This window comes from Ceratina calcarata, unplaced genomic scaffold, assembly GCF_001652005.2.
Source record: "Ceratina calcarata isolate Rehan_Ccalc_2016 unplaced genomic scaffold, ASM165200v1 scaffold363.2, whole genome shotgun sequence".
NCBI lineage: Eukaryota > Metazoa > Arthropoda > Insecta > Hymenoptera > Apidae > Ceratina > Ceratina calcarata.
In genome coordinates this window covers 614138-630275 of record NW_017159356.1, presented here as the reverse complement: position 1 = coordinate 630275, position 16138 = coordinate 614138, and the positions used below count along the sequence as shown (strand labels likewise).

The 16138-nt window shown below is 41.9% G+C and overlaps 1 protein-coding gene across 3 annotated transcripts in view; it reads right to left on the bottom strand.

The window, feature by feature from the left end:
- LOC108625523 (uncharacterized) overlaps positions 1–16138 on the bottom strand; it is a 132812-nt gene that overhangs the window by 14444 nt on the left and 102230 nt on the right. For all 3 annotated transcript variants that reach the window (XR_001916653.2, XM_026814028.1, XM_026814027.1), the window contains one exon: positions 8732–8778. Coding sequence is in view for 2 of the 3 variants with exons in the window: in XM_026814028.1 (XP_026669829.1) it covers positions 8757–8778 (22 nt within the window). In the remaining variant the exon portion in view is untranslated. The remainder of the gene's footprint in view (positions 1–8731; positions 8779–16138) is intronic.

Below are 16138 nucleotides of genomic sequence, written 5' to 3'. Positions count from 1 at the left end.
CGGATTACACGCAGACCAGACCACGGGTTTCTTCGAACTTCTACACGCCGGCTGATTTGAAAAAGGAGTTCCGAACAATTTTACGAGCCCTGGTATTCGTTACAGTGTGAGCAAAAGAGCTCAATTAACGTGACTCCCTTGATTAAGCTTGAAGAAGACGTTCACTCATTCTTCTGTTTCATATAATTTGTGACTTCGTACCAAATACATGATGGAACATTAATGCTCTTTTAGTACATAAAACTGTAATTTATTTTAAAATTTAATAGATGCAATGTCTACTTTGAAATTCACTTAATTTAATGTATGTGCTATTTTTGAATTTAGAGAATATAGAAATTGACGAGAGCATAGTATGCATTCTGAACAAGTCTTAAGAATGGTTAAATCAAAATAAGGATAGTAAAAATGTTTAATAATGGGAGCGGAAAGAAAATAGAATTCAAGAATGTTTCAAGATGTAAGCATACAATTTCTTGGATATGGAAATAGGAAATTTGCATTGAAATAGGAGTTAGATGCACAGATCGCGGCATCGTTCAAAACTCGTCGAACAATTCAATCTAAAATATAAGTACCCTTTCCCGAAGATCATGTTTGCTTCAAACCACGTGCAACGTGGACCAACAAGAATTACAAATTTGTATAAAAATTCTCTTATACAACAATTCCCTTTTGTGAGAAAGGGCAAACTTTCTTGTTGCAATAATTCCTTTAACAATCGCATAGCAGATGTAATAGCAGTAATTTTTACTTCTATTGTCGCTGGCAAATCATTATGTCGTTTCTGGTTCGCGAGGGCGTCTCGCGTTCACGAATAATCTAAATTTCATGGAATCGCGGTCGAAACGCGAGCCGGGGGCTAATCGAGTTTTCCCAGTTTCGTTGGACAACGATGCCAGATAATGGAATTACCGTAGGGTCAGCACTTAATTACCTCGATCTATGCACTCGATAGAAAGGAAACAACGTTTCACTTGCATCATGAACCCGTTTAAAAACGACCGTTCCGTTCAAAATATTAAATCCTTCCTTCATTTCTTAAGACTGGGAAAGATGTACTAAAATATGAACCACATCTTGATTCAAAGATCCAAGATTAAGAACATACATTTAAATAAAGAATTGAAAGCATTTGCAAAAATTGCAAGAGTAACCGTAAGAAGGAATGAAACTCGATAAAGATGAAGAAACATTCGTCACATTTTATTCATAATTCTAATTAGGTTAGAGACCTCGTCGAAGGAGCGAGTAACCCGGTTACCCGTTCGCCCAGTTCACCTGGATTTGATATTCCACTTCCAAGAAGCGATTCCCGTTCCAGAAGTTAAAATCCATCGGTGGACACGGTATGCTTAAGTAATTGCAACCGGGTGGACATCGGCTGTAACTTGAGGAGAAATGGGGAAGGAATCGACCTGGCGAGGGTTCGCCAACATGTGTGGGCACCGTCCCCGCTCTGTCAGTGTTTAACGTATTGTTAGAGAGAGATTTGTCGAGGAGGGGATCGGCTTCGAATTGTTTATGTTACATCCGTCGGGATTTACCGTATTTTCGGATTCGTACCCGGTGCTTGTCGATGCAAATGCGGTAGCCGTTTTATTGGCATTAATGGAAGTCGGCATCAATTTCTTCATTCGAAACTTCGCCTGTACGTTTCGTCGAGATGCGTATCTCAATACGATAAGTGGAAATGTCTAATAACCGAAATCTACGATTTATACAGCGGGTTGTCAAAACTTTTTCAAACGATCTCACGTGAAGTACGTGTGCAATTTATTATACATGTATCGATTGCAGATTTTTCCAAGAACTCGTGCAATATGGTTTGCGGGTCGAGCACGTGGTTCTGCACGGACGTTAGTCCCGCGTAGACAGCGAACGAGCCGTGCGATGTCCGAGGGTCGGTTAGACGATCGAAACCGATGTCGAAATAATTCCATTTGAAGACGGCAGCCGGATTGCACGACGACGACGGCCCCTGCCTTCCGGGAAGGGCCAATCGATAGTCTCGTGGCTCGACCTGGGCCAGCGTTTACGAGCCGATCGAATCCGTGAATGCGAATCGTACGCCTCGCTCTCCATTGTTACACAGTCTCGTTGCACTTACACTTTGCGCCGAGAGTTTATCATAATTAGTGGTTACAACATGAGTGATCGTGATACCACATGAAACACAGACGCCCTTTGAATTTATGTATATTGTGCAATAATCAGAGTCGGCAACGAGGTGTTACAGTATCAACAATTATGACACAGTATGTATAATTAGTATGTGTTTGCTAATATCTATCAATCGCAAGATAAAAATTGTGATCTAATGTCGTAACGGTATGATGAATGCGTCGGATAAAAATATAGATCTTGAAAGAGTTAACGACACAGCTGTTGGGAGTCGAGAAGAGATTCATACGCGAGACCGAGTCGCAATTTCTTAATTTGCATCTAAAGCGCAACCGCGGAAACAGACTGATCGGTTTGAGAGAAGAGATCACGCAGCGGGTGACTCGCGTACGCAACGCGAGAGTAATCACGTAACCATAGGATAATAACAGGCGGCGCCGGTTCGTTAAAAATTAATGATCTCACCCGTGGCGGGTGAGAGCGCGAGGGGAGGCGAGCAAGAAAGGTGGGACGAGGAAGAGAAACGTATAAGAAAAATAAAGATGGAGGACTGGTGTCTTGGCTCGAACGGGACCCCGTGATTTCGTAACTGATTTCACAGCAGAATTGCCAGCCAGGCGAAGCTCGGAGTTATACGCACACGCGTCCCTCTTTGTCGAGACGCCGTGGATTTCGGTGGCCGCGCCGTTAGCGGCGGTGCGGATTTTCACGCTGCAATTCACCAGCCTTTGTCTGTGCATCACGGTGAGAAACATTGTAAGAAAGGAGGCAGACCGGGGAGTATGGGGGACCCGATCGAACCGATCGAAAACGGTTCGAACGGTTCGCAGGCTCGGAGCGAAGGTCGACACTCGATATTCCTGCCGATACGCATTGGGACCGATCTGGGGCCCCAACACCTGCCAGCCGCTTTTGTAATGGTTCGCCTGCTCCTTGCCATCTCGGCTCCGTCGATTGAAAAATTCGTTTGATACCTAAATTACTTATACCGAACTCTTCTAATCCTTCTATTAGCCAATTTAATAACGAACTCAATCATTTAATCATGCGAGTCTAGTATGGAACTACAATTATAGTAAATGAAAGTACTGTATTACATTTAGAAACGAAAGTGATACAGGAAAATGAAAAAGAAGAAAAGCATACACATATTAAAGATGTATTGGCTATACAGTCAATCCCAAAAGTTTATGTACCTTAAAAAATGCGTTTCTAAAGTGCATACACTTTTGGGATTGATTGTATAGCCAATACATCCTTAAAAGAGTAGAAAAAATTAAGATTTAGCTCCAGGCAGATAAAAGCTGCTCTGAAGTAAAACGCAAAATACACGTTCATGGAGGGTGACAGAAGATCAATCGATAGGGAAATACGGTCGAAGGGAATGAGTTGATGTAAGGGAAGAAAAGGTAAAGAAAAACGAGAAGGGGATCAAAAATGCATAGGGGATGTCGTACTCGAAAGTTCAAACCCTTCGAGGGAGATTATCTAGCCCCTTATTATTGTTTGCAACGCATCTACAGACACGAAGGCTGTTACTGGAACAAAATAATAAAAAGAGCCGATCTTCCATGAAATTATACAGTAGATTACAAAATACATTTTGAATGTGCATGATGTTAATTGACAGTCTATACATTGAAGTATATAAATATTCATTAATAATGAATTTAAAATAAGAGTTGCAACTAATAAAAGATATAAATCGTTTATCATTTTAATACGAAAATAAACATGGACTGTTGCGGCTTCGGGAATGTCTGTCGATCAATTAACGGAAACGAAGAAGCAATTAAAGGAAAAACGGGGACGGGCGAAGAAGGTGAAGAGACTTTTCTTCGAGGTTTCGAAGCCAAACTTCCCCGAAGCTAGCCTCTACCGTCTCTTAATTCGAGGATCAACGTGTCTGTTTTCGAAGACTAAGTGCGTGTAGGGGAAATTACAGAGAGCCTTTACCCTTGTTTCCATTTTTTTCCTGCTACACGCTTTTTGTATCCACCGATAAAAGGATCTTTCAAATAAAGATTGTAAAAATTTCAATACTTATACATTTATCATGTTCAGTATTGACGTAATTTATTGCATTTACTTTCCTAATTTCCCAATCTAAATATAATTTGCACGCACAACTAGATGAGACATTAACTTATTCAATTGAAAGCTCTGACAAAATTGTACGATTGTCAATTTATATTGGAACGCGAATAGGAGAAGCTTTTGTAGGCTAGTGTACACGCGGTATGTATTTCAATTGCAAATCGATCTCGCTTCTTTGTAGTCAGCCACCTAGCGCGTACCACCTATCTTCTGATACGTGACGAGGAAGGAACAAGGCAGCAGCGTTCGTCCATCCACGCATCGCGTTCCCAGAAAACGGTTCTAATCTCAGACGTGCCGGAGACACCCGGTGCGGCCGCGGGAAAATCCATAAACTTCTGCTTTCCACCGGGATCGATACGGCACATGAATGATTAATCCGCCGTATCGGCGCGCCGCGCCGCTTTTTATTAAATCCCACGTCTCACACCCCCCCTTTATACCCTTTCTCTATCTACCGGCTCCCTTATTGACGCGCCAGACGACTTGTTTATTGTAAGGAAAAACTTAATTATTCGCATGATTTATATCAAGACACTTAATCATAAAATTATTTATCTTTGGAGTATAATTATGTCTCTTATAATTCTGATCTAGATACTGATTAACGAGAATGCACGAGCGTTCCCAGAAAAAAACAGCCTGCTAAAAATAACAAAAGTTGCGGACACTCATTTCAGATTTCTTATTACTAAGCAACGTTACGTCGACTATTATGGTAATAAACGCGATACGTGTTCGTTCGGGCGGACCAGAAAGAAACCGAGTCTACCCTAAATTTACTTTGTCCGATTGCCGACCGAATAACGCAATCTGCCGGAACGAAATAACCCGACGACGACGCGTCGCGACACATCTTGGACGTCGACGAAATTCGCGAATAAGAGACTTTGCGTAAGCTGTTTACGCGACCGTGACAAATTTTCATTGACAGCCGTGACGCTGACGTCGCGTCGCGGAACGAGTTAAAGCCACGACTAATTTTTCTGCCAGCATAACGTGATTCGCGATAAAAATTCAATTTCCACCTCCACGCGGCCCATTTGCATTATAACCAAAATTTGCGTTACGAGCGACAAAATAATAACATTTTATGACTTCACATTGACGTTTCTATAGTTAGCATACTACGATTTTTTTAACATACACCAACTCATATATCTGTTTTAAGTATTTATATTAATCGATGCAATTCCAAATCTTTGTTGATTTAACGAATTGTGTTTCATAAAAGAATTTCATTTACGATGGAACAACTATTATAAATGAACAAGTAGAACCACAATAGATGTTTAATTTGTCTAATGTCTAACGAAAAAGTGAACACCCACTACTTTTGCTCACTGCAATCAAGTTAATCGGAAGATTTATTTCTCATATCGAATGATCATCTCCGTTTCGTCCAAGTTCAGTGGAAACTTTCAAAATCGCGGCGTTCGACCGCGTGATGGATCGGCAACGCGGACAGCTGATTGATTAGTTTCTCACGGGTCATTCGCGCGATCATCCGAAATAAAAGCGGTGAGAATGATCAATGCGCATCGTCAAACCCTGACCCTTATGGAATCTCCGATTTAACAATCAGTTCCAACCCTTCCTTCGGTTCTGCATTTTAAACCTTGTACGTGTCTCTCGTGAATGATTTTTTGTTATAAATTACAACGCGTCGTTCAGGCATGCTATTATTTGTAAATTGACATTAATGAGAAGGAGAATGGCTCTTAATTGAATGATACGAAAAAGCACAGAGTCTTTTTAAGTGATCAATCAATTACTTAAAAAATAATAATTAAAATCTATTAAATGCTGCCTAATTAATTTAATCTCTATCACCGAAATAACAATTTCCCTATCTCGACGTTGGCTGATATTGCTTGGCAATTCAAAGTTCATGAAACTCATGTACATTTATGTTGCTTTCACAACAATATAAATCGTTTTACACTATTCGAGGTATTCATTAGTGGCATAATTAAGTTTCCCCTGTTTCTTTTACATCATTATTGGCTTCCGTCTCTAATGAACATTCGACTCCTGGCTCGATTACGTAAATTGCCGTTTTCAGCAATAAAACTGGTATTCGTCACTCGATAATGGCGGATAATCGCGGTACAATTAAAGCGTTTCGATCAGATACACAGAATATATTAATTGTAAGTCGTGTTTCAGCCGTTTAATAACACGTCTGCGCGCCAACGTTTCCGATAGATTTTTACCGATCCGAGATACAGATTGTCAATATTTAACAGCTGCGATACGGCTGGGACGTTAAATGATAAGCTACCGATAGCTGATCAATGCATCTTGATTCCGATGTACAACTTAATCAGATCACACTTATTTAATTCGAGTCTAAATGGATTCAAGTTCATCTGCTTCTAATTATTCGATTGCACATTTCTTAACGCAATAAATTATTTTTTATTGCGAAGAACTAATTTAGAGATGATTTATAATATCCTCGAAATACTTTTAATGATTTACGAGTCGATTAATTATATCTGTGACTTTATTGAGCAACGATTGACCACTGCAGAATGTTGCATGCGTAGCTAGTTAGCAGGACGGGCTCCGAGAAGCGTTTTGTTGGTTGGTGAGGAATTAACGCGATTAAAATCTTATCAGCGGACAGGAGACGCGAGTAGCTGTCGAGATCATTAACTGTCGCGGCAGCGACCAACTTAATCCTCTTAATTTCCATATAAACACGGCTCTAAATTCAGCGTGAACCGAAAAAGGAGAAACGACCGGCCGACTGAAAATTACACGGTATTACGTACGAGATTGTACAAAATTGCTTTCATTACATCTGGCGACATTGTAGGGGTTTTTATTTTCGGGAAAGATGAGACCGTTCCCGGGGATGAGAATTAATGAACTTTACGTACGAGACGTTCGGATGGTAAATAAGGAGGAGGAACGGAGAAGATTATTGCTCATTCTAAAGAGGAAATTATTGTTTACGGTACAATATTCTTAATTTATGTACACATAATACGTATGTATGTGACGTGTATGTTATTATCGATACATAAATTGTTAATGTCAATCTTCAATTTAATTCATAACACACGTCCTTAATTGATTCCTTAATCCAAAATATTGTTATTAAATTCTGCTTTACAATTTCTGACATTTAACGATCCCAATTCTTGAAAAGATTTCACATTCTCTTTATTTTGTAATATAATGCACTGTACCAGGAGTTTCTTCCTCCTGCAGAGATAATTTTATGATCCATCGAATCCTGTGACGAGAACCCTATCTAAAGGCTTGGCTCGCTATCAAATCCGGGACTAGTCCACCATTCCAGATCTCACCGAGGTAAGTGAAAAACCTGGACCGGGCGTGGAACGCGCGGCGGGCGATAAATCCGGCCGCGAACTGCTCGACGCGGAATATTTCACCCGCGTAACGTCTCGCGTTAACAACTCATCGAGCGGCGTTACGCGCGCCATTCGAGATTACCGGTGCCAATAACCTTCCAGGTTGATCTATGTATGTATGTACATAACTACGCGCATACACTCCCGTTCATAAGTCACCGGACATTTACCAGAAAGTCGAATAAAATACCGAATTGAATTTCTAATACAATAGATCATTCGTTGCTCATAGAATTTATTAAAATAAACTGGAGTTTTATGGTCAGTGAATTTATTCATCGATTTATTCAAGACTGTGTAATAATGCAATGAATAAAGAGTAGAACGAGCAATTTCGCGATTATGTCACCAAAACATTTTTTGCAGAGACGGTAGGAATTTTTAAATTAGTTGCTTAGTTTTTTTTATTGAAGCCTGAGGAATGCACAGTGCATCTTTCTCGGTCATTTTAAATAGCACGCGGTTACCGATCTGGAATATTGAACAGATTTATGAGATTTAGTCGTATACGTAACTTATGGACAGGAGTGTACGGGGCTCGCGCGGGATCCGCGAGAGGAACGGAGATACGCGAAGTAAGTAGAAGTAAGCCCGTTTATTGTCGTCCGTGGCGTGGCAAGGAGCGGGACTCGCTTAGCCCAACAATGAAACCCCGAGAAAAATGATGATCGTCCCCCCCCCATGCCTCCGCCGTGGCAGAGGCAGTCATCCGATGGGTTTCTTCGCGCGCCGCTTAACGACGATTTCGATCGTTTACGACTTTAATAATTTAGGCGCGGCCCGGCTCGCGAGCCTCGACACGTTTTCGCTCGTAAACCGCGCGACTAAATCCGTATTTATGGGGAAGAGGAGGCAGCCAGTCCCGGTAACCTGGGACCGTCTCCTTCATCCTGCGCGGCTCTCTTCCTCCTACGGCAATTCTATAAGCCTGCTCTTTCTCTCGTTCTTTTTACTCCTGTCTATTCCTTCATAGCAGACTAGCTTCGACACGGCCTGAATCTCGCGAGGAATCGGGCCGATTTCAGAATTTCGCCTGATTTTGTCCGACAGTATACTCACGAATAAACGGTTCTAATTTAAATGCAGACTGTAGGATATGAATTATTCTTTCTTTGGTGACTTACCGAGGATGCGGACGACAGAACTCATCTACGGCTCCGTCCCTGGTGTCCTACAACAGATACAGAAACGTTCAGCATGAGGATTTTTTACTTAATTCTTAAAACTAACGTCTGATTAATTATGAAAAATAATGTGAGTGTGAACCATTATCTGATTTCATTACTTGACAGGAACATTTTCATACAACCAACGTTTTTATTCCTTATAATTAATGGTATAATTATTCAAGCATAATACAATCGTGCGCGAGATAGATATATATTTTGCATATTCCTACTACGCATCTGATTCATTATACCGAACAGAAACGAAAAAGCTTGGACTGGCGCACGGTGCAGGTTACAATTAAAGCGGCATTAATTAATTGCTAGCGCAACAATGCACCCGGTGTCAGGGCGTAGGACGGAGGTGGGAGGGTGGCTCGGGGCCTTCATAAATTTGCATGTCTTTCGCCGCGAGAATCATTTTTTACAGCCGTTAGGCGAGTCAAGGGAGGCGCGGGGAGGAGCGACGGACCTACAGCAACGCGCGGCTATATTACGGGTCCCCATGGTGTTGCTCATAATAACCATCGATGTCTCTCCGCGGGCGTAGAACCAGCCCCCGAGCTGCGATCTTGTTATCCTCTCGCCCGATTGATTTTGTATTTATTCTTCTCCCGAAGCAGGCTATACAATAGTAATATTCCTAAGCCTTCAATTCTGTGATAGTTATACTAATTAAGATTTTTATCTTTGTAGTTCTACGACTGAATTGACATTTGTATGTGGAAGTACGCAAGCCTGTTCGTTTAGTATAAAATAACAAGAAATGCACAGAATGTAACGTTGGAAGAAAATAATTAATAAAGTAGAATCGATGGAATTGAAGCAAAGATGCAGGTGTCATCGTATTAAAAGATCATAAGACGAGACTGATACGTGGGTGGTTGTGCACGAGGGTCGACGTATGCGGGTTATTTTTAATCACGACCCCCGAGGGTAGCCACGGACGGGGCAGAAGAAGAACGCAGTTATAATCGATACAGGTGCTATAGAAATTAATTCGACGGTCCGTTCAATCGGCCGCGATAGAACCCGCGGCGGACAAGCCTCGATATTTGAGATATTCATTTGTCAGCTGCCGCGGTAAAATACGAACATAATTTCCGACGGTTTCTTTGCAATTTGATTAAAGCCTTGATCTAGGAAACTGACAAGCTTTCTATTATTTTGTGTATCGATTTGAATTTCGAGTTTCCTCGCGTTCCTGCCCCCAGAGCTCAGCCACCTACCACCGTTCGGCATCGGGACATATTTTATTTACGATGTCCTGCATTATCATCGGGCCGGACGCGCGCCATTGTGGCCTACGTGCGAGCGAGTATTATTGCGTTTGTGAAACGCGAGGGAAAAAGAGAGACGGAGAAGAAGTTTACGCGTGGGCGAAACGAGCAACCGAACCGTACAAAGTGGACGTATCTCGCCTCGACTGGAATTAATAAACAGCAACAAATGACCGCCTACGTCCGCCCCTTTCTCCGTCACCGATTTCATCGTTCTGGTAGTCGATCCGTAAAAGATCCCCTCTTCCCCCCATCCCTTATCCCCGTCTCTCTTCTACTCTCTTTATCTTTTTCTCAGCTTTACTTCGGCCCGTCTTTTTCCGTAGTCTTCGCGGCTTCCTCGGTCCCGGACCGCCCGCGGTGACCCTACCGGAGGCTCCTGGATCCTCCGGTTGGATCATTTGCGCAACGATCGTTACCGATCCCGGGACTCGCGTCGTTAACTCTTCGTGAAACGATTTTTTGGGGGGAATTCTCTCAGGAGGGATTTTAGACATATCCATACATATGCATATTATAAAACTGCGTTCCAATGTATGAGAGTTTCGAATTGTTTGGGCAAATTGATGGAGGCTTCGAAGTTGGGGGCTGTCATTCCTGCTTTAGAAAGGAACGAAACTGGTCGGACGAAAGAATGCGGCGATAGATTATGTTTACACAATTAAGTCAAGAGATGTCTAAAATTTTTAATCTGTTTCTGTGGTCAGCTAATCGTATATGGAATCGTCAAAGAATCAGAGAAGCGTTCGAACAGATGTAAGAGAATCGGTTCAAACAATTCGAAAAAGTGAAAGGGTCTTTGAGAGAAGCGGTGGCACGCTATCGAAATCAAACATCGAAGGGCAACCTCGCCTTGAGGCATTTCCCTTTGTGGGACAGAGGACGTGGGCACACGCACGCACGCCGCTGAATAATTAACTCCGCTTTGCCGGCGCCGGTTTTATCGTAATTATCGCGCGCCCTACAGCCTGGCTCGTTCGCGGCCGTTGCCGCTACCGCCGCTGCCGCGCACCGGCTCGAGCACCGATCGATCGTAGATCGCGAAAATGATCGACGCTAGTAGCCGAGGTGTGTCACTTACCACTGTGAATACAAACGACTCGCGTTCTTTCGCCCAGTTATACGCGGTGCACCTTTCAACCGAATATGAGTCTGTGTTGCGTTGCTGCATTACTATGTATTTTTAGATTATTATGCAACGACATACTTGTGCCATAATCTATCTGTACAATTTTATTAATGACCTAATTAACATTTCGAAATATGTTCGAATCCGACGAAGTAAAAAAGTTGTTATATAATCGTAGAATCTTTTGTGTAAGAAGTTTCTTGTGTGAAACGTTTAAGATAATTTTTGTAAATCAAGAACTCAAGATTTCTAGGAGTCACGAAAAAAATTTCATTGAGATGATATAAGAGTTTTATTACGTGTCTGTTCAATCAATTTAAAGAAGTGACGTTATAATCGTAGGTTTGCATGGAAATTTTCGCGAGTATTTTTATAACAATAATTGCGACGACGTCGAGACGAATATTTCAGTCGACCGAGACTACTCTCTATCACCAGGCGAGAGAAAAAACACGATTGTTTCAATTTTAGAATAAGTGAGGAAGCTGACCAGTTCTGCCCGATATTTTTAGACTCGCAGTCTCCACATCCAGCAACCAGGGTTTCATTCAAATGCAATTGTTGATTCAAGATTTGCGAGAGGAACGAGTGACGGTATTTACATTGTCACGAAGGAACAGTTTTCATTGTAGCAGAATGAACTATAAGGTACGAAGTTGTTTTGCTAATATTTTAATCTAACCGATATTTGTACATCGTGTCTTCTGCCTATTTAATTTTTGCATATGTAATTGCATAAAAATCTTGAGGCTAGCGATATTATTTTATTATTTGCGATTATTAAATAAATCCTACCTTCAACGATCAATTCCTTTCATTCACTAAATTATTCACCAAACATGACATTTTACATATTATTAGTCACAAATTTGCAATGTTATAATTATTGCTAAATACGCGAGTGAATCAGATTTGCCGAATGATAAAACGTCTACGTGTTCGTGTAATGCAGCGAGCATAGATTTTCACGAAGGCGCGAAGGTGGAATTGCGAAATCGGCTCGAGCGATGCACGCGGACAATCGCTGGGCGTAGAAGCGACTGCCACGGAGCGGAGTCGATTTGCATCGGTAATTACCGCGGCACGCCGTTAATAACTAATTAATGGGAGAGGTCTGAGACGCGTGACGCAATCGGCGCGCTGGTCGCGACTTTTAATTGATCGACGATTAATCACGCTCCTCTATCGTCTTTTCCTTATCGATCCTGCCTGGATCTTTATCTTCTCATTTTCAAACCCCGGCGACTGTGTAATTGCAAAAAACTGTGGATTCCTGTATGTAAAATCAAATGTTTGGCAAACTATCTATCTAGCGGATGAACAGACATTCATTCATTTTGTATTCAGACAGTAATTTTTTCCTTTCGTTCAACTACTATTAGTGGGAAGAGAACTAAAGACGTATAATTAGATTTAGAATCCAACATAAGTTTTTTAATTTATCACTGCTGATACAATCTTAGTAAATATGTCAAAACTATAAATTCTTTCACGTCAAATTGACATTCTGTTATGGGAGAGACTGTACGCATTGATAGGCTGGCATTTGTTCGTTCGACCGCTACCGCGTACAATGCTGATAGAAAGTCGCGGCAAGATTGATAGAACACATTCTCGCGACGCTTTCTGGTAGCCGGTACGAACCATCGGCAAGAATGATGAATTAATGAATTCCCCGTTAAGTCTCAAATTGCTTAATTCAATGGGCTGCTTGTTTGAGTAAACGGCGGGACATCGTTCGCTTGTTCCTTCGGGCGAGAAAATGTCAACAAGAACGTCTTGTTTGATGAAGAATTTCGGGAAGCAAATTTCCATACGATTAGGAGACGTCAATAAGATTCGATCTTTCTGAAGCGAGATTCCTGAAAGAATTTTAATATCTACTCCCTTATGTAATTTGTGAGAATGCACGGAATCTGATACACGATTTAAGTTTCTTTAATAGTATCTAAAACTTACATGAGATTAGATTACATGAACGAATTCCAAGACTACTTCCTTAATTATATAACAGATATGCATAATTACTGCTGCAGCGCTGTGTAAAATTCTCAGCAAAAACTTTCACTGATGTAATAATGAAGCGTTAATAAAATAACAACTATTTCCTGCACGTTTTGCCTGACGTTACAAATCACAAAAAAATCGTATAAATACACTAATCTAAATCACATTAGTCAGTCGACTGAAAAATGAAGCTATTAATATTGACGTTACTTCGCTACACAAATCAGCTTGAATTTATTATGTTTAATTAAACAGGGAATTATAATTGGAAATGTACCACAGAATTATAAAGTAGTAAAAGATGATACATGGGAAACTTTTCTGGACTGATGTGAATAAATAAACTTGCAAGATAAGATTTATAAAAAGATATCTTCTTGAATGTTTTATTCGAATTTAATTTTAATCGTTTAGATAACGTCCAGGTGTCTTTTAAATATCTCGGAACGAGATGTGTGAGTGTAGACTTTTGCGGCAGACTGTACGAAGCAATTAGCAACGCCACGAGAAATTTATAGACAAGCGGGCCTAATGAATACCAATAATTACACCGTTAATTCCCCTTGAAAGTTGTATGAAGATTTATGGGAACTTAAGATTTCCTAAGTGTATACCCAAAATTTTTACAACTCCCCCCGGTGTCGGTATCTACAAAGCGATCAGGCCTCTCCTAGAACGAATGAAATATGGAGATGCTGTGGAGAGGAATCAGGGAAACGAGACCACCGATTCCTACTGTCTCTCATAATTACGTAAGCAAATCGTCGAAAGAATGAAATTGCATATATTTGCTTCTGATCTCATCGAGAGAAATTTCAACAAATTAAAATAACTTCCAGCTCGGTAACACATTTTTCCTCTCCTCTATACAACTGGCGGAATAAGACCGAGTAGAAAGATTTATTAAATAGTTCAAGGTTGCTAAGGCAATTCCGTGGCGGATTTCGCGATAGGTAAATCGTCCACGGTATTCCGATCGAGTAAAGGTTACATGTTCACGGAAGCTGACTGATTAATGATCCAGAGGAAGATAATAATCATTCCACACTCGATAAGCAACATTGTCGTGTAACATAAACATGATAATTGTTTAAGAGTACTGAGAACGTCTGACTTTAATACCGATTATACGCACTTCATATTTTTTGTAACACACTTCTTCCCTCTCAGGGTTAAAGTTAAGAAATGATTTAATTATTCAGAATTTGAAGAAATATTAATCCTACGATGTAACGAAATCTCAAAGATTTTTCTTGTTTATTTGAAGAACAAATGTATGGGATTATAACTGAGAAAGCAGAAATAACAGCACTATGAGATTACCCCTAATAACACGATAAACAATCTGAACAACTCTTTCCTATCTTATCACATAGATCAAATTTTCTTATTAGACGGCACCATAAAAGAGGATCCAACCGAGAAATCTACATCTACAGAAATTACAGTCGTTGAACGAGGAATCGACCCTCCGAAACGACCGTCTGTCCTCGACGAAAACTACGCAGCGAAATTCGTCGTCGAATAATCGCACGAAGCACGGCACTAAGAAACTGAGAAGTCGCATTTTGTTATTGCAGGGGGCAAGCGTGACTCTTACTGTTTAAAACGAGGGATGCATCTGTACGGAACGGACTCCTCTTGGCAGCGTGCGTGCGTTGCTCGGGTTCGGGCACGGTTTCACTCAGCCGTCCGTAGGAAGGAAGATCGCGCGCGCGCTTTTATAATTCAGTGATCAACCGGATGTCCGAGATCGGTGAAACAATATCGGAAGAAGAAGAACCGGAGCGTGGGTGGCGCTGCCGTCGGCGGCAACGGCGACGGACGGCCACGACGACGACGACGACGACGAGGACGATGACGAGAGGCGTCTCTCGCGCGAACGACACGCACACGTGGTGGGGGCGTCTGCGGCCGCTACGGCAGAACTAAGGGGTTGTTTGCCCCGTTGGGGGGTCTCGAACGGCTACGCCACCCCACCAACCTTGCTATTTTGCATAGGGCCTGCGCGTCGAAGGCGGCATACACGCACACACGTACACCGCCACCCACCCTTCTTCCACTTCTTCTTCTTCTTCTTCTTCTTCTTCTTCTTCTTATTCCAACCTGCAGGGACGTTCCATCTCATCGAGGATCGCCCCCTCCCGCCTTAACCCCGTCGAGGCCCGACTGCTTTCGCACGAGGGGTACACTTCGATTTGTCGAATCCGCGTCCCGCGGCTCTCCTCGCGAGGGACAGAGACATCCTTCGTTCGTTTTCCTCGCCCTCTGCCCGCGCCCATCCTTCTTCCCTCCCTCTCCCCATCTTTTTCATCCCCCTGTCTCCTCGCTCTCTTTCTACTCAGTCTTTTTCCCTTCCTACCCACCCGTCTCTGCTCCTTCTTATTTATCTCGTTGCGCCGAGCCGGCTCAAGCTCGTCTCGGTCATTTCCACCATGGAAACGAAGGAAATCTTTGACCTCGGTAAGGAGCACGGCTCGCGAGAGCGGTCTGCTCGTAAATTCGAGATTGCGAGGTCGTTATTTCCCGTGGAGCGACTGTTAAGATCGCCGGAGGGTGAAGTGTTTGTCTTCCGAATATGAGATTAAGCCGGAAGGGGCACCGCACCGCGGCGGAAGGAATATTGAATCGGTGGTAGCTTCTAATAGGATCGAGAGTAATGAATATAAAATAGGACTAAGCTTTCTTTGCTTCGTTCCCAGGTTGATCGCTCACATGTGTCTGTATTCAATGATTTAGGCAGTTCACCCAGTCATCTCATGCAATTGTTAAGTTGCAATTATATTTTAAATTACCATCAAATGACACACTTTCATAAATCCTAATGTTGCAAATTGTGACAGTAAAAAATCCTATTGCAACCCTTGTCAACATCATCGTTACGTCTGTATAATCTCATCCCTGTTCGCTACTAGCAGTCGTGTTCCATCGGAAGTATCCCTAATTCCT